The sequence below is a fragment of the Paralichthys olivaceus genome, chromosome 8 (genome assembly GCF_024713975.1).
Source record: "Paralichthys olivaceus isolate ysfri-2021 chromosome 8, ASM2471397v2, whole genome shotgun sequence".
NCBI lineage: Eukaryota > Metazoa > Chordata > Actinopteri > Pleuronectiformes > Paralichthyidae > Paralichthys > Paralichthys olivaceus.
In genome coordinates, this window is record NC_091100.1 from 25436658 (window position 1) to 25463574 (window position 26917).

Here is a 26917-nt window from a genome sequence, read left to right on the forward strand (position 1 = left end):
TTTAAATCTTCATGAGGTTTGAGAAGAGACTTTGCATGTTTCCCATCCATTAGTTTTAAGGTAGTGAGATGATTGTCCATCAGGTCCCATGTGAAGATAAGAGAGGTTTCATTTTCTTCCATTTGGATGATTGGATGAAAAAAGTGGCCTGGAGTAACAGGTAGTTCATAAACAGGTCACTTCCTTTCACTCAGATATAATATAGACAGCAATCATTCATTTGTTCTAATACTTTAAATAAAAAGCAACACCACTGCCTGTTGACACTTTTATCAGGTTAGATCCCTGGATCACTTCACACTTTTCATTTCCGCCTTCCTTCTTCTCAATGTTGTAAATGTATAGACAATAAGGACAAAACCTCATCAACGGACAAGTTTCCTTCTTTCTTTTGTGTGTGGCTCATTGTGTCATGTTCCGTGACGACAATAAAACATGACAACAATGCCACAGCCCACAGGAATAAGCTCATCCTGTCTGCCAGGTGTGGACAGAGGAACCAGACAGACATCTTCTCTATGCCTCCAGTAAAACCTGCTCTTTTCTCCTCGACGCGCTGTCAGAAGCTCAGGGACTGAAGTTTAAATGTGAAGCAACATACTGACACAGCGGCCACAGCAGAGCTATTTAACCCGGCCTCAGGAGTGTCTGTGCGGGCTGGGGCAGCGCGTCAGAGCAGGGGGCAGCTCCACCGGAGCCGTGTCAGCAGGAAGGTTAGCGGGGCAGGAGCACTGTCAACACGGGGACACCGCGGGAGCGCCTCCCTTAAGCCTGCAGGAACGCGACACTCCGGCGTGAAGCCGCACATCTACCAGCAAGTGCCAACATCAGCAGCTACTCGTTAGCTGCCTTTACCTGGCTAGCCACCGTACCAACCCGGTTAGCCGTAGCTAGAAGCAGTAGCGGCTAACCTAGCTTAGCTGTCGGCAAGCCTGGCTCCGCGGGCAGACATTCCAACATGAGGCTGAAAGTGGGATTCATTTTACGGAGTTTGCTTTACATTGGGACCTTTCTCGGTTTGGTGGTGCTCTGGTCGTCCCTGTCGCCGAAAGTCAGCGATGAAACCCCGATTGGAAAACGGGTGAGTCAACAGCAAACCAGTTCAATTCAAGCGATCAACAGAGGGAAGTGCGCTTAGCGTCAAGTGCTACCAGTGTTAGCACAACTCGAGCGCGCCGTGTTAAAGTACATGTCACATATTCCGTGTGAAGCGGCGTGCGGACGGTGACTGGTAATGGTGGAAGGTGTCATCACTCCTAAAATAACGAGAACACGCTTTCGTTCAGCTCGCCCCACTACGCTGGTTGTCATGGAGATTGGCCCCTGTCTGCTTTGATACTTGTGAATTCAACACGTTTGGACCAGCGGTCTTATGAGTACGTGTTCCTGTTCGCACTGATCACTGTGAAGGCTGCAGATCCGCACACAGTTTCGCTCCAGGATGTATGTCCGCATATGTCACCACGTGGGTGTCACTGGTTCCTGAGGCGGAACTGAATTTGTGGGTAAGAGTTGGCAGGAGTTCAGCTCAGTCATGTTCATTCCAGTGGAGATCAACGAGAACTGACTGAAGTGGTGTTGGCCGTAGCTCCTATATTCTGCCTTACAGTGATAATTTGGATAACAGCGTCAGTGATATGTAACGATGATGGAGATAATCCAACTCGACTAGGGCAAATGTTTACATAAAACTAGAATGAGATCAACTCTCTTCAGATCATAGAAATGATAGAAAAAAAGTGCTGCTGATAGATGCACTGTATGAATGTGTGTGAGAATGGGTGAATGGCAAACTGTACTGTGGAGCGCTTTGAGTGTTCATCAAGACTAAATATAAATATTTAAAGAGAGAAAGAGATCATTTAAATTAGGCCTGTAGCTAAGGATTTCCTTGATTGACTAATCAGCAGATAATTTTCTTGATTAACTGTCTCTTGTAAATAATAATAATAAAAAGTCCAGATACAGTGAGAAATAGTGATATAATTAAGGGGATGTCTTTTCCTTTCCTTCCCTGTGACGTGTGAGAAACGAGGAACTTCCTGTACACACTTTTTTTTTAAACTGAAAACTTGATGTACAAACATCAAGGAACTGAAGTCATAACCAATAATACCAAATATCAAGACACAATTTGCACAATGAAATCATATTAAAAAGAAATTCGCTTCTTTAAATCTTCATAAGGTTTGAGAAGAGATTCTGTTATTATGATTGGTGACTTGCATTCCCAGGGCACAATATACATGCCATTTTGCATTTGGACATCTTGGTTCTTTGAAAAAATTCCCTTATAGTTTCCTTTTTATTCACTATGTGATAAAGAAATTATCATATTTTTTGACAACTTAGGTTTACAGTTTGTGACAATTTGAACTCAACAGAGATCCCTAAAATTTCAGTTTACTTCTATTTATTTCTATTTACTTTTGTGAATATTAAAATGAACTCCAATTCATCTGCTAAATGGAATAATTTCCACTTGATTGTAAACTATTTTCAGTCTTTTACTTTAAATATTTGCAGCCTCTCTAAAAGTTATGATACATTATTTATCCTTAAATCATGAATGAAGTGTCCTGTATTTACTCTTGCTGAAGAATGTTAAGGAGAAGGCCTTGATATATAACTCTTATTCAGACAGTCTTTGAATTTGTAAATGACCCCTCTCTAAATTCTAATGTAGCTGTGGTAAAATGGAATTTTCTTCTAGTCGTACAAAATTTACAAACATGTGGTCGTGGTTGGTATCTATTGACCAACAGGTACTTAAATTACTTGTTTTGATATTCTGAACCATGTTTCACCATCATTTACATGCAAATTATTATCCATTATATATATTTTCAAAGACCCAAAGAGCTTGATGTAGTCTGCACTCATGTCACTGATTGCATCTGATAGGATCGTATTAACTGTTAATAATCTTCACTTAGCTGTTTCATGCTGAATCAAATGTGTTAAATTCTCCTACTCACTGTCTCACATGCTTTGTTCCAACTAATCAACTACTGTTAATCTCTGATGTAATGTTAAAGATCCATATGTGTAATACATACTGGCCTCTGTCACATCCCTTAATACAGGAGGAAATTTTGCCGCCTAAAGGAGAGATAGCAGATCATTTTAAGCCTGTGATGCCCTGGCCTCATGTGGAGGGGGTGGAAGTTGACCTCAACGCCATCAGACTCAAACATGGTGAGTTTCATTTTTAAACATCTCATAATAATTAATTGAATTGAATTGAATAATAATTCAGCTCCCACACTCTCGAGAAAAAGACTTGTGCACCTGCCATTAAATGAGCCTTGGTTCATATTAAGCAGTCTGGAGTGATTGTTAGCGAGGTAGGCTGTTTAACTTCCATTTGTCCTTATCTTAGCGCGGTTTAAGACTTAAATGGATAATTCAACCAGAAATGAAAATTCACTTATGTATTCACCACTATGATGGAGGGGTGGGTGAAGTGTTTTTGTCCACAAAACACTTAAGGAGTCTCGGGGGTACACAGTGTTACAGCAGAATCCAATACAATTGAAGTAGGTACTGCCCACTTGTTCAGACGTAGTAAAACAGAAAAAACACAACACACCTTCATACTGCTCGTGTGGTTTAATCCAAGTGTCACCAAGCCCTGACATTCATATTTGATTCGAAACAAGGTCAGTCACACCATGTTTTAAGCTTAAAAGAAGTGGCTAAGCTAGCGGACATTAGCATTTCTGACGCTCCCTGAATGCACCTAGTCAGAAGACGTCAGTGGACATTTAGAGTAGATAATGAGTGAATTTTCATTTCTGGGTTGGTTTAACCATTGTTGTCTGGAGCAGAATCATGTGACCTAAACCCCACTGAGTCTGTTCAGAAGGAGCAGACAAAATGCACCTGGGCTTAGACCGAACCCTGTGTCCTGTAGAAACGACCTATATGTCACTAGCAATAATTTTCAGCCCTTTAAAATTATCTGCTTTTATATGTATACATTTCTGGGCTGTCCCCTGAAAGTGGATGATTTGACTCATCACAGACCACTCAGTTGACTGAAGTTCTCGCTCGCTCTTTGCTTTCATGCTGTTCTCCACTAACTCGGGTCATACTGTCTGCTCAGTGAAGATGGCTGGCTTGTTTACTACTTTATGTACATAGTAATATATATATTTCCATATGAAAAAAATGTCAGGAGTTTTTTTTCCACTATCTTGTTCCATATCAGTGATCTGCTCTGTGATGCTTTTTTAACACAAACTGACTTTGGAACAATTCTCGTTCCTTTATTAATTCTCATTCTGAATGAGGATTTCACTTCTTAGCTCTCTGCTCACTCACCTCAAAACATGCCTATGTAACATTGTCTCTGTCAGAATGTGGTCTTGTGAAAACTACTTCTTGTGTTACCCGCTGTAATGATTCTGAAATTTCCCCTTTTTAAAAAAAAAAAATCAGTCCAAACATGGTACACTAGCTTCACCTTTACTTCAGAAAGAGAAAATATATTAAATGAATGTGTTGTGATATTGTGTCATCCATTATTACTGGTTTTTGTGTTTAGGAGAAGCTAATCATCCCCCGAACCCTGACCAGCAGCCCAACCAGAAGCAGGTGATCCAGCAGCAGTATGTGACATTCAGGCCCCACTCACATATCTACACCAGCCCTGTCCTGAAGAAAGGTGTTCTGGGAAACTTTGAGCCAAAGGAACCAGAGCCTCAAGGGGTCTCCGGTGGTCCTGGAGAGGGAGCTAAGCCATTTGTTTTGGGTCCAGAGTACAAAGAGTCTGTCCAGGCTTCCATCAAAGAGTTTGGCTTCAACATGGTGGCTAGTGATATGATCTCACTGGACAGAACCATCAGCGATATACGGCATGAAGAGTGAGTGCTGCTTATCATACCTTATTTACACATTTTACAGTTTGTTTTAACTGATAGCCCCAGGGTTCTGTTACACACCACACTACTATGAAAGGCTCTCCTAATATAGCACGTCTGTGTTAATACACTTACAGAGGTGTAAGTGTATTAACACAAACAGAGGAACTTGTGGAAATTGATGCACACGCAGGCATGCTATTTGTATGCATCTCCTTGATTGTCTAATATCTAGTCATCTGTTGATCAACTTGTCTATCAAGCAAACACAGGGAGAAGGCAGTAAGGAGTATCTCTTACACACCCTTTTAGCACAGCAACAGGTCAGGATGGTTGAGCTGGTTCTTTACAATAATACATCATAGACGCACCATGATTGGCTTCACTTCACCTCCGTGTCTCACTTAGTTTCTTCAGTAGTTCACAAGATGCACGCTCAGCCTTCAAATAATCCACTGGGTTTTTCCCCCCGCATGTATTATTAATTTAAGACCCATCAATAAAGAGAGAAACCACACTCACACCCAGCGAAGACAGGAACACGTCAGAAAACCCATGTCCTCAATAACAAGACCTCTGATGTTCATTAGATTGTTGTTACTTTAGATTTTTGTCCACAGACAAACAGCAGTGTTTGTTTAAAAAATGTAATGCTAAGAATGCACAAGTAAATGAAAGTCTGGACTGTAATATACGGCTATTTGGGTTATATAAATAATCATTATCAGTGTACAGGAGTGGATGTGTGTTTAAGGGTGTGTCCATGTGCACACTCACGCTTGTGTTCATGTGCGTATGTGGGAGAGAGACTGCCACTGTTATGTTTCATCATATGAATCCTACTGAGCTAATAAACCCAGTTAATTAGATTTTGTCAGTTGGAAACGGACACACCCCTCTGTCATTGTCAGAGTGTTTTCAGATTGTGTGCCTTGCATTTAACTTTTAACTCTTCCCTTGGACAACATTTTAGATCCTCCCTCTGCTGCGAGTGTCTGTGTGTTTGTCTGTCTGTCAGTGTTTCTGTCTGTTACTCTTTTTCATATTGATCTCACTTTGGATCATGTCTAAATATCTTTGGGTCTGTTTGAGTTGGGTTTCATTTTTTGGGAAATTATTCACACATATTGTATATAGTAGGTAGGTATTCCATTCCATTTCCAAGTCCATTTTACATTGGGTCCACAGCTTTGGACCTGTGAACACCTTTACATCTCTGACTTTCAACAGCCAAACGGAACATTTGATGCAGCCTCCTGGTGTTTGCAATAGTATCCTCTCCATTACTTTCAACTCCCAACTAAAACCCAACAGTTGAGAGAGTTGAGAGACAGTTTTGCTTTTCCACTGGTCCACTCATGCTACGGCACATTGATTGTTAACAGTGTTTTTCTGGGAAGGAGCGAAAGGGCGGGGTTGAAGCAACAGCACAAACTAATTTTGGTTTGTTATCTTACTGTGGTGAGAACAATTAGACTTCGGTGGCAGTGAATCCCAAAAGTCAGCAGCCTTCTTTATTTACACATTAAACAAAACAAAGGAGAAAGAGCATGTGAGAACAATGCTACCCAGTAGCTTTATCGTCAGAAACTAGCTAACATTAGCCATAACATTTGGGCAGTTGCTGCTGGTTGGGGTACTGTGCACGAGCAATGATTGACACTTGACCAGACTCCAGGCTCTGATTAGTAGTTTAGAAACTGGAGCGTTCCAATTTGCATTATGAGCAGTAGGTGGAGCCAGAGGATCAAGATTTTTAATATTAATATTTTTTTAATATTACCTCCCTCATGCACTACTGTCAGATCACTGCAACAGTTCTAAAAAATAGAAAGTGATAACTGTTGCTTACTGCACCTTGAACATATGCATGCCTGTGCTTGGTGTGGTTACTATGACAGTTTATTCTGACACAGACTACATACTACCTTGTTTTAATTTTCTTGACCAAAATACTACCAAACCATGTTTCCCACATTGGTCAACTAAAAGGAGAGTGCATACCTTCGCCAGGGCTGATTGACTACTTTATCACTATATTGCATCATGTATTGAGATCAGATTCATATACCATGCACACAAATATTTTCAGCAACCCCCTCACATTAAAGACAGGCATAATGTTTGTTCTCTGATACAATTGAAAGGAACAAAGCAGATTAGAATATTATAGTACTTATATTATCTCTAAATGTCACAAAACTAACCTGAAAATATGGTTTGAAAACAGAAATGTATAGACACACAGTGCAAATATTTTGAAGGTTCTCGCTCAGCTTTATTTCTTACAATAACCCAATAAAGATCACCCAGATATCATTGTCCCGATCCGCACCAAAACTGTTTCTGTATATACCTAATTTTTTCATTAAGATCTCTGGATTATTTGCATAAATGTTAAAAAAAATTCTTGCAATAAGAAAGAAATTCTTGATTTTCTGATGCGATGACTGTGTAAACAGTAGACTAGACTACTAAACTGAAGGAATGTTGCATTGATAAGGAAGCAGCAGCATTCCTAATGGGAACCTGTAACATTTCTGGATTCATGCAACTGATCTGTCCCTCCTCCCCAGGTGTAAATACTGGCATTATGATGACAGACTGCTGACCTCTAGTGTGGTGATCGTCTTCCATAATGAAGGCTGGTCTACACTGATGAGAACCATCCACAGTGTCATCAAGAGGACTCCCAGGAAATACCTGGCTGAGATAGTCATGATAGACGACTTCAGCAACAAAGGTGTGTTGATATCCTCACATGTGAATGGTTGGAAAAATTTGAATCTTACATTAAATGTGATTATTCCTCAAACAATTTAGCAAAATTTTACAAAAATACAATCACCTCATTATTAACTATGTTGTCATTTTATCGCCACATTTATTCTGGGTTTTATCTGTTGGTGGTTTATAAGTTAAACTGTGCTTCACTAACTAAGTCTGCAGCTGTTCTCTGACCCGTTTGTGCGTGCTTGTGCGTGTGTGTGTGTGTATGTGTTTGTGCGTGTGTAGTCCATCTGAAGGAGCGTTTGGAGGAGTACATCAAGCAATGGAATGGTCTTGTAAAACTGTTCAGAAATGAGAAGAGAGAAGGCCTGATCCAGGCTAGGAGTATAGGAGCAGAGAAGGCCAATAAAGGACAGGTATCATCTGCTCTTACTGCTCTATCACAGCTACTGTTGTTGACCTGCTGTGTGTAAATATTCATCCCTTTTTTTTTTGCCTTCCAAATGTCTTTATTACAAAAGTGCACATACAGTTAATAAGTTTGGTCCCTCAGCTTAAAGGTTTTCATCATCACAGACATCCGAGTGTTAGTGTGTGTTCCTTTTTGTAGGTGCTGATCTACCTGGATGCTCATTGTGAGGTGGGAATCAACTGGTATGCTCCACTGGTTGCTCCCATTTCAAAAGACAGGTAGCACAAATGCACACACATGCACGCACACGTGATCATAGCCATATAAAGAATGGTCATCATCCAGAAGACATTGTTTACAGACTAGTTTATTAATTGCAGCCAGATTATTACATTATGATTTTTTCTTTTCAGCACATCTCCTCTTTAATACATTTGGTACTTTCTTTGTGTTTGATGCAGTATGGAAAAATACAATAACCTGCAGTTGGTATATGCAGGCAGGCACTTCATCAGTATTGTATCCAGTTGTTTATATATAAATGTATATCTGTAATTTACCTTTATTCATTGTAAAGCCTGATCAAAGACACAATCATCCCTATGTTCCATACAGGTTATACTGTCTGTCCTGATGCAGTGACACTTGTATCACTTATTAGCTCTTAAACCTCACATATTTCAGACAGTTAATCACACAGGGTGGATGATCTTGGCCATACGTTGTTTCCATATTTTATATCTCGCATAGATTTTACACTGATGAGCCAGAACATTAGGACCACCTCATCTAATTGGCTGTTGGTCCTTTGCGTGCTGCCACAACTCCTCCAACCCAACAAGGCATGTACTCTGCAAGACCTCTGAAGGTCGCCTCTGGTATCTGGCTCAAGACATTAGCAGCATGTCCTTTAAGTGATGAAAGTTGTGGGGTGGAGCCCCCGAAGATCACCCTCGTTTAACACCCTGCTGCTGGTTCGTGGTGGATCCCTCCTTAGAACACTGTCAGCAGGCACTCACTGCTGCTGACTAGGAGCACCCTATGAGCCTTGCGTCATCTGGCCATAACAATTTGTCCCACAGAACAGTAGATTCAGTGTTTACATTACAACTGAGAAGGTTCATGTTGACCACGAGAACAGAGTTTGCTTACTGTTGAATACAGACCTGACATGTGTAGCAGTTAAAGGAATATCCACATTATTTGTGTCATCTATGATTTTGTATCATACAATCATTCGAGATAAGCGAGGACTGCACAGAATTGATCAATGGTAGTTGCTGCATATTGATGCCTGTTAGATTTCTGTCTGACCTGACTTCGAACTGCTCTGGCAGCATGTGTTATGTAGCCAAGATTATTGTCAATGCACCTTGATCTTCATGAGAGCCACAGCTGCTCTCTACAGACTGGAAGTGAAGATACTTAAAGGAACTGCAGATGTAAGGCCTGAAAGTGTAATTGCCTGGTCTCAAGATGAATTTGAACAAGCCTAATGTTCTGGCTCACTGGTGTGCATAAGAGGGCTCTGGCCCAGAGAGAGGGTGCCACTTTTTTAACATCTACCAAAACCACTGCATTGAGCACTTTATCTTCTAATACTGAGCTACTCTGAGTGGAGTAATAACTCAAGACATGTCTGAGGTCCACATACAGACTGTGTGTGTGTGTGTGTGTGTGTGTGTGTGTGTGTGTGTGTGTGTGTGTGTGTGTGTGTGTGTGTGTGTGTGTGTGTGTGTGTGTGTGTGTGTGTGTGTGTGTGTGTGTGTGTGTGTGTGTGTGTGTGTGTGTGTAGGACAGTATGTACAGTGCCCCTGATAGACTATATAGATGGGAATGAGTACACTATGGAACCCCAGCAGGGTGGAGATGAGGATGGCCTGGCTAGAGGAGCATGGGACTGGAGCCTACTCTGGAAGAGAGTCCCACTTAGCCAGAGAGAGAGGGACAATCGAGAGCATACCACCCAACCCTACCGGTACACGATCCTGAGCCAACATTCTAACAGTCTTCCCTGTTTTGTTTGTGTCTCCCATCCCTCCATCCCACCTGTCCTCTGCTGTGTTTCACTCTGTCTCGGTCTCTGACACCCTTCCCATGTCTTTGTGTCTCGCTGGCACTGCTGTCTGTATTTGCCTGTTTTTTCCCCCATCTTGTACACCTCCCCCCATGTATCTTGTATGCATGGCCCCACCCCCATTCCGCCAGAACGGTGTGCACGGTGCCTCTGGTTGACTCCATCCATGGCCAGAAGTTCACCATCGAGGCCCAGGGTGGCGGGGACAAGGATGGCTTTGCTAGAGGAGCCTGGGATTGGAGCATGCTCTGGAAGCGAGTTCCTCTGGGAGAGAAAGAACATGCACTCAGAAAAACTCAGACTGAGCCATATAGGTACAAAAAACCGGTGCCTCCTGACTAATGGCAGTGTCAATACCAACGACAAACAGCTTATCTTGACAAGGGCTAGCAACAATAACTTTCAGACCTCTACTGCATTACTAACGTGTAGCTGACCCTACACCAACTCATGTCAGCACAACTGCCTCAAAATCAATCTCAAAAACAAAAATACAATGACCGGGGCATACAAATGGCTGATGTTTAGTACACACACTTAGTACATATAAATTAGGAAAACTTGAAATATAACAAATACACATTGATGCTAACCTTTGGTGCATTCTACAAGTAACCAACTAACCCATACCCATCTTCCCCGATGGGGGTTACAACTCTTCTGTTCATTGGCTGTTTGTGGTCTAATGTCTCGACTACTGGGAATTATTTGGTATTTCACCATGATGTGTTGTGGGCCCTGTCTCTTTATTTAATGTGAATTATTCTCATACTTCATCTCTCGTCTTACTCGGTGATGGCTTTGGTGTAGTTAAGGCCAATTTAGCAAATCCCTTCTGTTGTGGAAGTTTTTTGGAAGCTGGTGAAAGGAGAACTCAGGCAGCAGCTGATGTCTTATGCAGAAGATTTGAATGTCGACTTGATGCATCAAGGAGACCAGAAGGTGAAACAATATAACAACACTAACAATACTAACATGTGAAACTGTCACCCCCAAGTCTGAATATGTCTCCTGTAGCATCCCCAAATATCTTCCTCTACTTGCGTCACCCATTCTAACAGCACATCCATGAATGGCTAGAATTGCTGTCACTCTCTGTTACATGTTGGTGTTTGCATCATATTGGATGGTTAAGCCTATAATAAAAACACATCTGAGTTAGATACTGTATGCAAGTCCCTAAGCGTAGACACTACAATGTACTGTTGGATGACCCTTTATCTATAACCTGACTTTGGGTAGTGCTTGGAGAGAGAAGGGAGTATGTGTGGATAGTTAAAAAAAAAAAAAAAGATTTCTTTTTGGGGGGGTCCAACTTGAAGGGCTATGACTTCAGTGGAAAATTCGTCCGAATCTAAAAGCTGTGGGACTGATGAGAGAAGTTGGGACAGGTCTAATGCGGAACTTCTGGTGTGAATGGGGCTTGGACTGGGGCACCATCAACCCCACCTTCCCCAAATCACCTTTTCATCCATCAAGTTTTGCTGTCAGTCTTTTCTTCCCTCTGATTTGCTTCCACTAATTTCTTGTTTTGCTTGATTCTCTGTCATTCTGCTCTTGTTTTTTGTGTTGTCATTGTTATTAATACACTGATACTGCTTTAACTAATGTTAGACAGAAAATAATTCAGCCCAAGCTAAATAAAGAAGATAATGTAATTATTTGATACAGAACCTGGTAAACCGAGTAGCCTTGGCACGCTGATGCACGTATATGAATATGTCTGTCTGTGGATGTGTGTGTCTCTCTCTATACCCACAGGTCTCCAGCTATGGCAGGTGGTCTCTTTGCTATAGAGAGAGACTTCTTCTTCGAGCTGGGTCTATATGATCCAGGATTGCAGATATGGGGAGGAGAGAATTTTGAAATATCATACAAGGTAAACAGTCCGGTTAAACCACAGAATTTCTAAACACAGATCATTTCAAGTCTTCAGAGGAATGTTCTCTGTTTCTGAATATTTCTGTAGATCTGGCAGTGTGGGGGCCAGCTGCTCTTTGTACCATGTTCTCGTGTCGGACATATCTACAGACTTCAAGGATGGCAAGGCAACCCCCCACCTGCACACGTTGGATCCTCACCCACTCTGAAGGTAGAATTGCTTTGTGTGGATTCAAGACTTAAAGTAAAAAAGACAAATATTCTATTGCTTTTTATTTGTAAGGCTATGTTTGAGCATGGTTCTCTGCTCTCTCTCTCAATTTCCCACTTACTGTCCTATCAATCAAAAATTACCAAAACCATAAGTGCCCTCATTTATTCATCTGCTCACCGGTATTAGACCTTTTTAGATATTTAGATGTTCTGGATCTGATCAGATGTTGTTGCATGTTGTCTGTTCCTCTCAATACTTACTGTATATTATAAAAGCACATCTGTGTGTGTGTACAGAACTATGTTCGTGTGGTGGAGGTATGGTGGGATGAATATAAGGACTACTTCTACGCCAGTCGTCCTGAAACTCTCACTCTAGCCTACGGAGACATCAGTGAGCTTAAACGCTTCAGGTATAACATTACTACCAAACAACATATACCTTTTATGTATTTCTCATGGATATTCTGACTTAATTGTCTCCATTCTTTTGTATTACTTGATCACACTCTTCTTCATCTCTAAATCTCTCACTTTACTCCCACTTCCCCACCTAAAGGCCCCTTGTACATCATGTACAGGTAGCTGCTTTCACACATGTACTGCAACCTTGAGCTGTTCCAGACATTACCCAGAGGAGCTGTATGTGTGAATGCAAATGTCTGAATCAGGCTGTCACTCAGAAGCGGAGGGTCTGTGCTTCGACCCCTGGCTTACCCAGTCTGCGTGCCAAAGTGTCCTTGGGCAAGATATTGAACCCCAAACTCCCTTTGACAGCTGTGCCTGCAGTGTGAGAATAATGTTGGATAAAAAAGACGCTGTGAATAGAAGCACTTAATGATTGTCACTTGCAGTGTTGATTTATCAATAAGACTTGAAAAGTCCTACATAAATACAGGTCATTACCATTTACGTTACTCTGCCTGCTCCTCAGTGATTGAGTCAATAGAGCAAGTAATTGAGTGGTGTCTGTTGATGACATTTCTATCCTTTCTGCACGCTTAACCAAGCTGGGAGTCACTCAGGCACCATGTGTTGATCAGTATACTTTGCACCTAACAAGAAATTTTGTATGGCTACAATATAAGTACTGTTAGTACACTGTAAAGAGGGCGTCTTTAAAGGGTAACAAAACTGTCAGTATTGGATGTTTCTGAAAAAGAGAGAATGAAACACATGCTATTATTATTATTGTTTTTTATGTTCGTGTGGTGGAGGTATGGTGACATTATTGTATTTAAGATGTTAGCCTTAAATTCAACTTTTGACTCACTCAAGATAATTTTTCGTTAATGTGAGATGAACTGCCCTTAAGAGCTTTTCTGTTCTTGATGACCACTCAAAGATCTTCACACATTCATACAGTGCTTCTCTGTGCAGCACTTTTTCTACCACACATCACTTTCACTTTGGCAAAGCTGTCAGGGGTTCAGTATTTTACCAAAGGACACTTGAGACTGGGGTTGAACATCCTTCCTTTACTTTAGTTGTTATTTAAAAAAAAAAAAAATCATTATTTTGTATGAATTGTTTGTTGGCTGAACCTTTTGTTAGGGAGGAACATCGATGCAAGAGCTTCAAATGGTTCATGGAGGAAATAGCGTACGATATTCCACAGCACTACCCTCTGCCTCCTAAAAATGTAGAATGGGGGGAGGTAGGTACACACTCGCACACATATAGATACTGTCTCTGTCATGGTTTTTATGGAACGTTTAATCACATTGTGTGTGTGTGTGTGTGTAGATTCGAGGTTTCGAGACAAGCTACTGTATTGACAGTATGGGACACACTAATGGAGGAAATGTGGAAATAGGACCGTGCCACAGAATGGGGGGTAACCAGGTAATCAAACAATTAATGTGATGTGTTGCTTTGTCAGCTTGCGGTCAAGTTTTCAAGATGCAGGTTTTACCTGCCATTTTGTGTTTCACACTGGAGTCTGTGATTCTTTAATATGCGTGTGTCTTCTGTAGTTGTTCCGTATCAATGAAGCCAACCAGCTGATGCAGTATGACCAGTGCCTGACCAGAGGAGCAGATAATTTAGCAGTCATTATCACACACTGTGACCAGAACCAAAACACTGAGTGGAAGTTCTTCAAGGTGAACACACACACACAGGTCATTTATGGGGACATTAATTAGTCCTAAATTGTAAAACTCCTCCACATTGACAATTATTTGGTCTGAAACTTGTCCTTAGAGGTAGCCTGTGACATACACACACTTATTCAAAAGATGAGAGCACAATGATTCACTGTGGAAAATGAATAAGAGCACTGTTTTCTCCCCATCTATCCAGGATCTCCATCGGTTCACTCATGTACCAACAGGTAAATATCTGCACTATTATTATTTTTTTACACAAAACACTGTTTTCATATGTTTTTTTATTATCAACATTTTACCAGTGGAAGGAAGATTAAGCTGCTATAGTACTGTTGCCCTTTAGTTGTACAGGAAGAGAAAATATGTCAGACTTAGATGCTAAAAATACTCTGGTTATGTCAGAAGTCTCCTTTACTACTCACTGTATAAGTCACTGTATTGAGATGACTGTATATTGAGCTAATTGGTAAAAATGAAAAAAACACCTTGGACTTGGGTCATTCTCTCTGCACCAGTAATAAACTCATTGTTGCCACACAATTTAAAACATACCATATCAATATTGGTCGGTACATAATATACCTATACCAATTTCTGTGACTTTTAGTCTCATATTCTAGTTGATCATTCTCTGAACTGTTATAAGGATTTTTATTTATTTCACAGTTATGCTTTGGAAGTTTTGGAAGCACACTGAATTACCTTGTTTAAATGTGCAATACAAATTGTGATGTGCAGTGAGACTACACCCCCTCCTGTACAAACTTAAGCATGGCACAGTTTCAGTACACGTTCTCATTTAGTCTGTCGGCCGTTTGTCATTCAGCGAGAGAGCAATCCATGATGGTAATTATTACTTAGTTAGTACTGACCAAAGATTGTAAGCTACTTTTCAAAATGCATTGTGGGATACATCACAAAATGGCAAACTTAATATATAACAGTGGGTGATTTAGCCTATGCTAATGATTTTAAAATGAGATCAATGAATAGTCAACACAGAGATAAAGGATATAAACCTTGGAACATGTATTTAAAATGTTATGGGACACAAAGCATCGTGCATGCGTTTACACCTGTAATGTCATGTGATCGTGTTTTATCTGTAGTTTGATCACACAAAATACATTTTAACGCAGGTGTAAATTCAGTAAGTGTAACTGCTTCAAACATCAGGGGTTATAGTTGCCGTGTTTGACAGGTAACTGTTGTGGAATACTGAAACAAGCATCAGAGCTCCACTCTTACTTTAGCTAAAAGTAGATACATATAAACGTTCTTATCTGAGGGCCCCTAAATACATCCGTATTTGACCACAGCTCCCCCTACTGGATACAGGAATCCACGTGGATCAAATATACCTCTTGTTGCTGGGGTGTTCTAGTAATATTCATCTGTATTCTCCTAACAGGGAAGTGTCTCGACCGCTCCGACCTGCTCCACAAAGTGTTCATATCAGACTGTGACAACAGTAAAACCACTCAGAAATGGGAAATGAACAATATAGTGGCCGTATGAGAACTGCACAACCTGACCTACACATGGATGACCACTGGGAGCTTGGAGAGACCTGTATGAGGAGATACACACACACACACACACATACACATACACATACACATACAAAGACAAATTAACCCATGCCAAGAAACACATCCATATTGTACATTTACAGGTACTGTCCTTCTGAAGAGAAGATGTTGTTGTTATGAGCCAGTCATTGTTAGCGTACCTCCACCATGATGGAGTCAAATTGGTCACAGTTAGAGATACTGAGTATCTGCAATTAACTGCTACAGCCCAAATCCACTGGCATCAGCCTAGTCCTGCCTCCATCAAACTTTAGTCCTTGTATTCAACTCTCACACAAACACAAACACAGACACTCCAGGTGGCAGATGAAGTGGCTGATGTGGAGGCTGAAGCTCCTGGTCCTCAGAAAGACAAACACTGAACTAGAAACGTGTTGGCTCCATCTCTGTCTGTTCTCTTTGGCTCTCAGGTCTTTTCTAAACCACTACATTGAGTATATGAAGTGACTCACAGATATTCTAAATATTCAACAGTCATGCTCTAATTCGGCTTTTTCAATCAACCAAACTAAGTAGCTCACTTCCCAAAGATGGTAACATCATCAGTGTGTCTAACCAGGTGTCTGTACACACTGGCGGCTGTCTGCAGGTCAGGTTCAGGTGAGCTTTAGGCTGGAATAGTATTTATTGGGAATATCAAAGTAAATTTGGGTGAGGGAAAGGAAACTAGCAGCCAGATCCATATTTTTGAAAATGTATCATTTGAATTTTGAATGTGTCGCTGATGTCATGTGGATGTTTGTATTACATAAGCTGTGAAAACTGGTCTGTTCAGTCAGCTGCTTCTTGTAGAGCCATCAGGCCAGTTTCAGTTGAACTACATCAGCCTTCATCTGAGGCCACAGCAAGTGGAGAGGATGTCCGCACTTAACAGACATGGTATCAAACTGCACGCACATGCTGAACAGTTCCTGTAGCTTTAGGCCTGATTCATACCTGGTGTTAACATGCACGTCCAGTAATCTGATCACAAGTGAACAGCTCTGACACCCTCCGTTAGAATGTGTCTTTACATGTGACCACTTGGGATTGGATCTCAACAAGCAATGCTAAACAAGCATGTACATGATTTGTATTCACAAAAACAAAATGTGTTGTTGGCTGCCAACATCTCTTCTGACGGACATTTAATGAAGAATAGATCAAAACCGTACAGCCTGACTTGATTCCCCGTTGTGTTCCAGACAAATCAAGTCACCCAAGATATTAGATACTCTTGTAATGTAATTTCTGGGTGTTTAAATGTCATGGACAAAGCCAGCTTACATGATTTTGAGTTGTATTCGTTTGAGAATGAGTATGTAAACTTAATGGTTAGCTGAGTAGGTTGTCCTTCAAACTGATAAACGAATGTGGCCACACGTGTCTCAGCATCTCTGAATGTGGTCTGACTGAGCCGATCTCAATTGTGTCATCTATTCGCCTCGAGGGTGTTCACACTTTAACTTAGAGCTGTCCACTTGTGATCAAATCACCCAGGACATGCAGGTGTGAACAGGGTCTCTTACACAAACCTGCACTCACCAATGTATGAGAGACATTCTTGGCTGCCCTTATTAAAGTACAACTTCTAGCTTGAAGCTATACAGTAATCTGACATAATGATTCAGCACATGGTATCAACACTGTCCAGGACACAAGTCAAATTACAAAGATGAAAACAAAGTGATGCTAATGTCCTCCTGCATGAAGCTTCACACAGTGTATGCTTCCTTAAACCACCTGAAGGTCAATTCTCTTTGTGCCCTGTCTGAACCAGCAGTCCTCCATCCCTCAGTGAGAATGCTTTCTGATGCACCCTGAGTGAAACAAACTCATACACTGTATTTGTTTAGTAAAACGTGATTGGTTGCCATTTACTTGTGTTGATTTCTATTGGCTTGAATGACTTAACAGACACAGATGATTTAGAAGAGAGCGAAGTGATCTGACTGACTGAGGACCCAGGACCTTACTGACAGTCTTGAGGAATTCAGTAGCTGACCCATTGACTGTGACTTAGTAATTGCCTGTCTAAAAAGGAGAAAAAAGCTGAGGTGTTTGGTTGGGGAATGAAGTAATTGAGAAATGCACAACTTATGGTGGGGAAAAAACAAAATGAAAGAAATTTGACTGCTTTTTTTTGGTTGTTTTGCTTTCGCAAGGGAAGAGGGTTTGGTGTATGGATCATCATGTATGCAATGTTTTGTACAATGTAAATAGATTTCTTTCTAAAGACGATCAGGATGCATTTTGTGAAGGGCCTTGAATGATGTTGTAAATATCTAACTTATAGCAGAGATTTAATAATATGGGCTAAACAGTGGGTGGTGGAGGAAATAAAAGAGCTGATTTGTACTACGACCACTGCATTCTGTTTTTGTTTGATTTCAGGGAAACAAGTGTCTGCCCCTTTAGATGGTGCTGTAGTCGGGTCATGTTGGACCCAGGAAAATGTAAATCTATAATCTAAATCCTATAAAGTAGCGCTGGTAGTCTCGTTTTTTTTTATTATTATTTTTCCATGGCCCTTCTCTTCGCAGGTTTCTTACTCAGGTCAGATTGATTATGAAAAGAAGAGTAGAATAGAAAGTAGAATTTCTCAGCCTCCACTCAGTGATTGTTAAAAGACATCGGGAGCAGAATATACGGCATTTACCTTTAAATTAAAATGGAAATATGTCTTATGAACACAAACATTTAAAATGAATAACTGCAGAACTAGTTCAACTACAAACAATTTGTGCAGATTCTATGATTTGCATCACGGTAATATATCAGAAACACCTTTCATTCCACAACTGCGGCAACAAAAGACCTAGAGTTGGAATTTCTATAAAGGTATTTTAATTTGTGTTTGCTATGTTAGCGTTTCTTCTAATTCCTGCTTGGATTTATGTTAGACGAGACAGTGGCTGTGATTTTAAAACCACTCCACTCAAGGACTATAGATTTATATATTTTAAAAAAGTGATTTACTTTGAGCTGCAAAAACAAACTTAGTTTTTTAGTTTTTTTTAGGATTAATTAAGTGCAGAACATTTCTCTACAACTGAGCTGGACAGGAAAAAAAAGACATAACATGGACATCCGTTTACATCATCCGCTCTGTGATTGGCCGAAGTGACCGTCGTGCTCGCTCCCCATTCTCTGAACTGTTATAAGGATTTTTATTTATTTCACAGTTATGCTTTGGAAGTTTTGGAAGCACACTGAATTACCTTGTTTAAATGTCCAATACAAATTGTGATGTGCAGTGAGACTACACCCCCTCCTGTACAAACTTAAGCATGGCACAGTTTCAGTACACGTTCTCATTTAGTCTGTCGGCCGTTTGTCATTCAGCGAGAGAGCAATCCATTATGGTAATTATTACTTAGTTAGTACTGACCAAAGATTGTAAGCTACTTTTCAAAATGCATTGTGGGATACATCACAAAATGGCAAACTTAATATATAACAGTGGGTGATTTAGCCTATGCTAATGATTTTAAAATGAGATCAATGAATAGTCAACACAGGGATACAGGATATAAACCTTGGAACATGTATTTTAAATGTTATGGCACACAAAGCATCGTGCATGCGTTTACACCTGTAATGTCATGTGATCGTGTTTTATCTGTAGTTTGATCACACAAAATACATTTTAACGCAGGTGTAAATTCAGTAAGTGTAACTGCTTCAAACATCAGGGGTTATAGTTGCCGTGTTTGACAGGTAACTGTTGTGGAATACTGAAACAAGCATCAGAGCTCCACTCTTACTTTAGCTAAAAGTAGATACATATAAACGTTCTTATCTGAGGGCCCCTTAATACATCCATTTTTGACCACAGCTCCCCCTACTGGATACAGGAATCCACGTGGATCAAATATACCTCTTGTTGCTGGGGTGTTCTAGTAATATTCATCTGTATTCTCCTAACAGGGAAGTGTCTCGACCGCTCCGACCTGCTCCACAAAGTGTTCATATCAGACTGTGACAACAGTAAAACCACTCAGAAATGGGAAATGAACAATATAGTGGCCGTATGAGAACTGCACAACCTGACCTACACATGGATGACCACTGGGAGCTTGGAGAGACCTGTATGAGGAGATACACACACACACACACACACACACATACAAAGACAAATTAACCCATGCCAAGAAACACATCCATATTGTACATTTACAGGTACTGTCCTTCTGAAGAGAAGATGTTGTTGTTATGAGCCAGTCATTGTTAGCGTACCTCCACCATGATGGAGTCAAATTGGTCACAGTTAGAGATACTGAGTATCTGCAATTAACTGCTACAGCCCAAATCCACTGGCATCAGCCTAGTCCTGCCTCCATCAAACTTTAGTCCTTGTATTCAACTCTCACACAAACACAAACACAGACACTCCAGGTGGCAGATGAAGTGGCTGATGTGGAGGCTGAAGCTCCTGGTCCTCAGAAAGACAAACACTGAACTAGAAACGTGTTGGCTCCATCTCTGTCTGTTCTCTTTGGCTCTCAGGTCTTTTCTAAACCACTACATTGAGTATATGAAGTGACTCACAGATATTCTAAATATTCAACAGTCATGCTCTAATTCGGCTTTTTCAATCAACCAAACTAAGTAGCTCACTTCCCAAAGATGGTAATCAGTGTGTCTAACCAGGTGTCTGTACACACTGGCGGCTGTCTGCAGGTCAGGTTCAGGTGAGCTTTAGGCTGGAATAGTATTTATTGGGAATATCAAAGTAAATTTGGGTGAGGGAAAGGAAACTAGCAGCCAGATCCATATTTTTGAAAATGTATCATTTGAATTTTGAATGTGTCGCTGATGTCATGTGGATGTTTGTATTACATAAGCTGTGAAAACTGGTCTGTTCAGTCAGCTGCTTCTTGTAGAGCCATCAGGCCAGTTTCAGTTGAACTACATCAGCCTTCATCTGAGGCCACAGCAAGTGGAGAGGATGTCCGCACTTAACAGACGTGGTATCAAACTGCACGCACATGCTGAACAGTTCCTGTAGCTTTAGGCCTGATTCATACCTGGTGTTAACATGCACGTCCAGTAATCTGATCACAAGTGAACAGCTCTGACACCCTCCGTTAGAATGTGTCTTTACATGTGACCACTTGGGATTGGATCTCAACAAGCAATGCTAAACAAGCATGTACATGATTTGTATTCACAAAAACAAAATGTGTTGTTGGCTGCCGACATCTCTTCTGACGGACATTTAATGAAGAATAGATCAAAACCGTACAGCCTGACTTGATTCCCCGTTGTGTTCCAGACAAATCAAGTCACCCAAGATATTAGATACTCTTGTGATGTAATTTCTGGGTGTTTAAACGTCATGGACAAAGCCAGCTTACATGATTGTGAGTTGTATTCGTTTGAGAATGAGTATGTAAACTTAATGGTTAGCTGAGTAGGTTGTCCTTCAAACTGATAAACGAATGTGGCCACATGTGTCTCAGCATCTCTGAATGTGGTCTGACTGAGCCGATCTCAATTGTGTCATCTATTCGCCTCGAGAGTGTTCACACTTTAACTTAGAGCTGTCCACTTGTGGTCAAATCACTCAGGACATGCAGGTGTGAACAGGGTCTCTTACACAAACCTGCACTCACCAATGTATGAGAGACATTCTTGGCTGCCCTTATTAAAGTACAACTTCTAGCTTGAAGCTATACAGTAATCTGACATAATGATTCAGCACATGGTATCAACACTGTCCAGGACACAAGTCAAATTACAAAGATGAAAACAAAGTGATGCTAATGTCCTCCTGCATGAAGCTTCACGCAGTGTATGCTTCCTTAAACCACCTGAAGGTCAATTCTCTTTGTGCCCTGTCTGAACCAGCAGTCCTCCATCCCTCAGTGAGAAAGCTTTCTGATGCACCCTGAGTGAAACAAACTCATACACTGTATTTGTTTAGTAAAACGTGATTGGTTGCCATTTACTTGTGTTGATTTCTATTGGCTTGAATGACTTTACGGACACAGATGATTTAGAAGAGAGCGAAGTGATCTGACTGACTGAGGACCCAGGACCTTACTGACAGTCTTGAGGAATTCAGTAGCTGACCCATTGACTGTGACTTAGTAATTGCCTGTCTAAAAAGGAGAAAAAAGCAGAGGTGTTTGGTTGGGGAATGAAGTAATTGAGAAATGCACAACTTATGGTGGGGAAAAAACAAAATGAAAGAAATTTGACTGCTTTTTTTTGGTTTTGCTTTCGCAAGGGAAGAGGGTTTGGTGTATGGATCATCATGTATGCAATGTTTTGTACAATGTAAATAGATTTCTTTCTAAAGACGATCAGGATGCATTTTGTGAAGGGCCTTGAATGATGTTGTAAATATCTAACTTATAGCAGAGATTTAATAATATGGGCTAAACAGTGGGTGGTGGAGGAAATAAAAGAGCTGATTTGTACTACGACCACTGCATTCTGTTTTTGTTTGATTTCAGGGAAACAAGTGTCTGCCCCTTTAGATGGTGCTGGAGTCGGGTCATGTTGGACCCAGGAAAATGTAAATCTATAATCTAAATCCTATAAAGTAGCGCTAGTAGTCTCGTTTTTTTTATTATTATTTTTCCATGGCCCTTCTCTTTGCAGGTTTCTTACTCAGGTCAGATTGATTATGAAAAGAAGAGTAGAATAGAAAGTAGAATTTCTCAGCCTCCACTCAGTGATTGTTTGTTAAAAGACATCAGGAGCAGAATATACGGCATTTACCTTTAAATTAAAATGGAAATATGTCTTATGAACACAAACATTTTAAATGAATAACTGCAGAACTAGTTCAACTACAAACAGTTTGTGCAGATTCTATGATTTGCATCACGGTGATATATCAGAAACACCTTTCATTCCACAACTGCGGCAACAAAAGAACTAGAGTTGGAATTTCTATAAAGGTATTTTAATTTGTGTTTGCTATGTTAGCGTTTCTTCTAATTCCTGCTTGGATTTATGTTAGATGAGACAGTGGCTGTGATTTTAAAACCACTCCACTCAAGGACTATAGATTTATATATTTTAAAAAAGTGAATTACTTTGAGCTGCAAAAACAAACTTATTTTTTTAGGTTTTTTTAGGATTAATTAAGTGCAGAACATTTCTCTACAACTGAACTGGACAGAAAAAAAAAGACATAACATGGACATCCGTTTACATCATCCGCTCTGTGATTGGCCGAAGTGACCGTCGTGCTCGCTCCCCATTGGTTTAGAACGGTGAAAACAGATGAGGCAACCCGGAAGTCGAAGTGGGTTGTTGTGCTGTGTGAAGACAGACGGAGAAGTGTCGAGGAGTCCTGCAGGATCACAGCGGGACATGGAGCGCCTCACTGCGGCTCTGGTACAGCTGCTGATGCTGGGACTCGTTCACAGCTGGAATGACGGTAGGTTCCTCTCCTCCTCTGCCTCAGGGGTACTCTATGGTGGTACTCTATGGTGGAACACCAGCCGCCATGTTTACACACCTCCTCACACCTGGATCAGCAGACATCGGCACAGGGCCGAGCAGATGATGAGCGAATGATCATTTCTGGATGAACTATCCCTTTAAGTATATAAAGGCTTTATCAACTGTTATTAACTGTGTTAACTAATGCTTAATACGTTATCTGCAAATACTCACTGATCAGTTCACTTCCGGGCTGCCAGGGTTGTTGGTCTCTGTTTAATGTGAGACACTACGAGTTAGTCATGTAAATACAATTTACAGAAATACATTTCCTCTCTATCAACCTGAACATCGGATAAAACCAGTTAAAGAATGGTGTTTCATTTTGTCTTTGACACGTCGTATCTAAAGGTTTTTACTTTGGGGGAGTTTTTATTTCCATAATAAGGCTGTGAATGATACATGAGCAAACCCCTTCTGTAAAACACCTGAACATATGAGACTTTACACTGCACAGGGTGGTTAATGCATGTTACACAAATAACGAGCAATGACTTGAACAAACAGACATTATAATGCTATGAAATCCACAGACACAAACAAAAGGACCTTTTTTTCCCACTTGTCTGAAAGAAAGGATGTTATTGAATCAAAACTTCTCCTTTATTATCACCTGGAATTTGTTCTGTGTCGTGGTCTTCAGTGTCCAGTTTGATCATCCTCTGGAGAAGGGTCTCAGAAAGTGTTCATTCTCTTTATTACTGTGCACGTTTTTCCCCTGACTGCAGACAGCGTGCTGCTGCGGGACGTCCAGGTGTTGACTCTGTACAAGGGTCGCTACACCCGAGCACAGCGCTCCAGGCCCATCCCTCAGCTCCAGTGTGTTGGTGGCTCAGCAGGCTGCCATGCCTTCGTCCCGGACGTGGTCCAGTGTCAGAACAGAGGCTGGGATGGAGTGGATGTCCAGGTGAGGACATAGTGTAACATCTGTTCATTCATCTGCAGATTATTTTCTCGATGATTAATTGATCGGCTATACTCTAAAGTCCAAAAAAAGACCATCTCATCATCTCAAAGTCAAAGCTGCTGTTTTCATCTTATCCAACCAACAGTCTGAAACTCAAACATCTTCATAGTACCATCACAGAAGAGGAAGAACAACCACAACCTGAAATGTTTCTGTTTTTTAAAGGTGTCTTTGAATCAAGTATTACAATAGTTCTTAATTTATTTTCTGTAATCAATGAATGAATCCGGCCATACTGGTTACATTATTGATCATGAAGCTGTTCAGATTGTCAAACTTTGGGGACATTTTACCTGGTAAGTAGGTAAAGGTCATGCACCCTGAACAACATTTACTTCTTGTGGATGTAGAAAATAAAACATCAGGCCATAGAGAACAGATTTTTGGCTGTTCTCTGAAGCGGTGCTACTTCCTTGATGTGTTTTGAATGACGTGGTCTGTGATTTTAACCCCTGCTCTCTGCCACAGTGGGAGTGTAAGACTGATATGGACCATGCATACCGGTTTGGTCGCATCGAGGTGAGCTGTGAGGGCTACAGCCACCCTGATGATGCCTACATACTAAAGGGCTCCTGTGGGCTGGAGTACTCACTGGAACTTACTCAGGAGGGCCAAAGGAGGACTCAAGGCAGCCGGGGCTCTCAGAGTGGATTCAATGGGTTTGGAGGTGGGAAGATTGAGATATTAGATTGACGGGGCTTCATCTTCATTCATTGAAAATTTTTTTAATTAATTTTTCAATTTGTTTGTCTCAGGTCTCGGGGGCTTTGCCTCCAGTTTCTTCAGTGGTTTCTCAGGAAACAAGGAGCAGCCTCAGCAGCACAGCCATCAGAGCTCCCACCCCTCTCACAGCGAAGGCTCCGGAGGCTTGCTGGTGGTTGCTGTGCTTCTGCTCTTAGCCTACGGCATCTACAAGTTGTTCCTCAGTGGGAACACGGCGCAGTGGGGGCAGGACGGAGGGCAGGCTGGGTACCCCAGAGATAATCACCATGACTCCACTGCAGGACCACCACCCCCAGGATTTAAGCCTGACTTCACAGGTGCTGTATGCAGAGGGATGTAGTGTGAATAGAGCAATAGTTTGTCTGGGTTGTGCTACAGATTGAATAGAAATGTGTGTGGTCCTGTTGTGGAGGACAGGGTGGTCATATTATTTTATCTTGTACAACGAGATTAGAGCTACTTTGCTGAAATCTAGATTCTTTTCTTTCTGTTCAGGCTATACCGGGGCCAACCCAGGATACGGTTTTCATAATGACTACACTCACAGACAACAGTTCCCAGGTGGCCGAGCTTCTACCGGCACAGGTGGAGGCTTCTGGACTGGAATGGGGACAGGAGGTGTCCTGGGATATCTTTTTGGTCGTCAGAGGTTAGTAATGAGATGGAGAGAGAGCTGACAGCACATCGTTCCTCTTCCACTTCACTCAGAGCCTCACTTGTGTGTGTTTATGTTCGTTTTACAGAAACCAGCCGCACAACTACAACTACTCCAACTACACTGACAGCAGACCTCCTCCCACACACGCCTCCTCCTCTGGGACACGCACTGCTTCAGGTGTGTTTGCCTGTCAGAGAACTGGACCACACACACATACACATACAAAGCAAAAATGCAAATGTAGTAAAAGGGAAAAACTGAAATATCACATGAACAGTGACACTTTAGACACAAGTTTAGCTCAGGTTCCTCCTAATTCTCTTGATCATCTCTGAGATGTTTCTACATCTTCTCCATATTTGGTTAAATCTTTTGATTGGAAGTGATTCTGAATGACAGACATTCAGCATTAAGCATAGCATTTGCTCTAGTTATATCTTTAATCTATTGGAGACTCAAATCGCTATGGTGGAACCATATTGTTGTCAAAAACAAAAAAGATAATGGCTCCTCTTTTTCATCCTGATCCTGAAGTTTTGTGTCTGTCACGTGTTAGAAACATAATCAAAACACTTGTGAGTTCTTCGCACAATATTCTGCTATATTCTCACATGGGCTCAGTCCGATATTCCCTGGAGTTTTAACTAGGAGGCTGGTAGGAAAAACAATTGCAATTATGAGACAAGTCCTCCATGTATTACCTCATGGTCTCAGTAGCATCTAGAGAGCTGCTGTGGATCAACCTGACTGACTAACGTCTTTGATTGTTTGTCAGGATTCGGAGGAACCAAGAGAAGATAGTAGCTGTGGAAGTGAAGAGATTCTCTACAGTGGATGGCACAGACACAATTTTAAAGTGGAGCGCTCTCTGTGATGTAGTGTAGATATTATTTTGGGAACTTATTTTGAGGAAATGATGTGATATTTTGGTAAGTAATAAATAATTGTTTGGATCCTGTTGTTTTTACTTTTCTTCCCACAGATTAAAAGCACTCACTATAGGTTTGCTGGCCTTTAACTTGTTATTATCTTGTGAGTGGAGCAGAGTAAAGAGCAGCTCTCTGTCTATGATTCTCACTTTTGTCTCTAGTTTTATTTGGTGTTGTCTAACACCAACTTAAAATTCAGTGTGTAAGATTTAGGTGAAAGGGATCTATCGGCAGAAATTGAATATAAAGTAATCCAAGTGATGTTTTCACTGTGAATCATCAGTGTGAGGATCTAAATTGTATGAATTGTTTTCTT

At 41.0% G+C, this 26917-nt stretch overlaps 2 protein-coding genes across 3 annotated transcripts; both read left to right on the forward strand.

Annotated features, from left to right (window-relative positions):
- Positions 1-435: 435 nt before the first annotated feature.
- Positions 436-18224, forward strand: galnt7 (UDP-N-acetyl-alpha-D-galactosamine: polypeptide N-acetylgalactosaminyltransferase 7). Of its 2 annotated transcripts, none has more exons than XM_020083870.2 (15): positions 436-1081; positions 3087-3198; positions 4550-4868; positions 7442-7608; positions 7881-8011; positions 8206-8285; positions 10216-10398; positions 11846-11963; positions 12054-12176; positions 12476-12591; positions 13733-13835; positions 13925-14023; positions 14155-14283; positions 14483-14513; positions 15701-18224. In XM_020083870.2, the coding sequence occupies exons 1-15, from the start codon at positions 959-961 to the stop codon at positions 15805-15807; spliced, it is 1941 nt and encodes a 646-aa protein (XP_019939429.1). In that variant the 5' UTR covers positions 436-958; the 3' UTR covers positions 15808-18224. The 2 variants fall into 2 exon arrangements, with proteins under 2 accessions (XP_019939429.1, XP_019939428.1); XM_020083869.2 differs by lacking the exon at positions 10216-10398 and adding an exon at positions 9803-9985 and having other exon boundaries at positions 441-1081.
- Positions 18225-23086: 4862 nt separating this feature from the next.
- saraf (store-operated calcium entry-associated regulatory factor) lies at positions 23087-26625 on the forward strand. The gene is made up of 7 exons (XM_020083880.2): positions 23087-23259; positions 24053-24231; positions 24760-24958; positions 25047-25331; positions 25510-25663; positions 25758-25849; positions 26448-26625. The coding sequence occupies exons 1-7, from the start codon at positions 23103-23105 to the stop codon at positions 26471-26473; spliced, it is 1092 nt and encodes a 363-aa protein (XP_019939439.2). The 5' UTR covers positions 23087-23102; the 3' UTR covers positions 26474-26625.
- The last annotated feature ends 292 nt before the right edge of the window (positions 26626-26917 follow it).

Excerpts from the sequence above, each read along its gene's own strand:
- saraf (XM_020083880.2), top strand. The coding sequence starts at position 23,103 with ATGAGGCAACCCGGAAGTCGAAGTGGGTTGTTGTGCTGTGTGAAGACA. Across the intron at positions 25,332-25,509 it reads ATTTAAGCCTGACTTCACAG|GCTATACCGGGGCCAACCCA; the intron begins GTGCTGTATGCA and ends CTTTCTGTTCAG. Across the intron at positions 25,850-26,447 it reads TGGGACACGCACTGCTTCAG|GATTCGGAGGAACCAAGAGA; the intron begins GTGTGTTTGCCT and ends ATTGTTTGTCAG.
- galnt7 (XM_020083870.2), top strand. The coding sequence starts at position 959 with ATGAGGCTGAAAGTGGGATTCATTTTACGGAGTTTGCTTTACATTGGG. Across the intron at positions 7,609-7,880 it reads AGACGACTTCAGCAACAAAG|TCCATCTGAAGGAGCGTTTG; the intron begins GTGTGTTGATAT and ends GTGCGTGTGTAG. Across the intron at positions 11,964-12,053 it reads ATTTTGAAATATCATACAAG|ATCTGGCAGTGTGGGGGCCA; the intron begins GTAAACAGTCCG and ends ATATTTCTGTAG.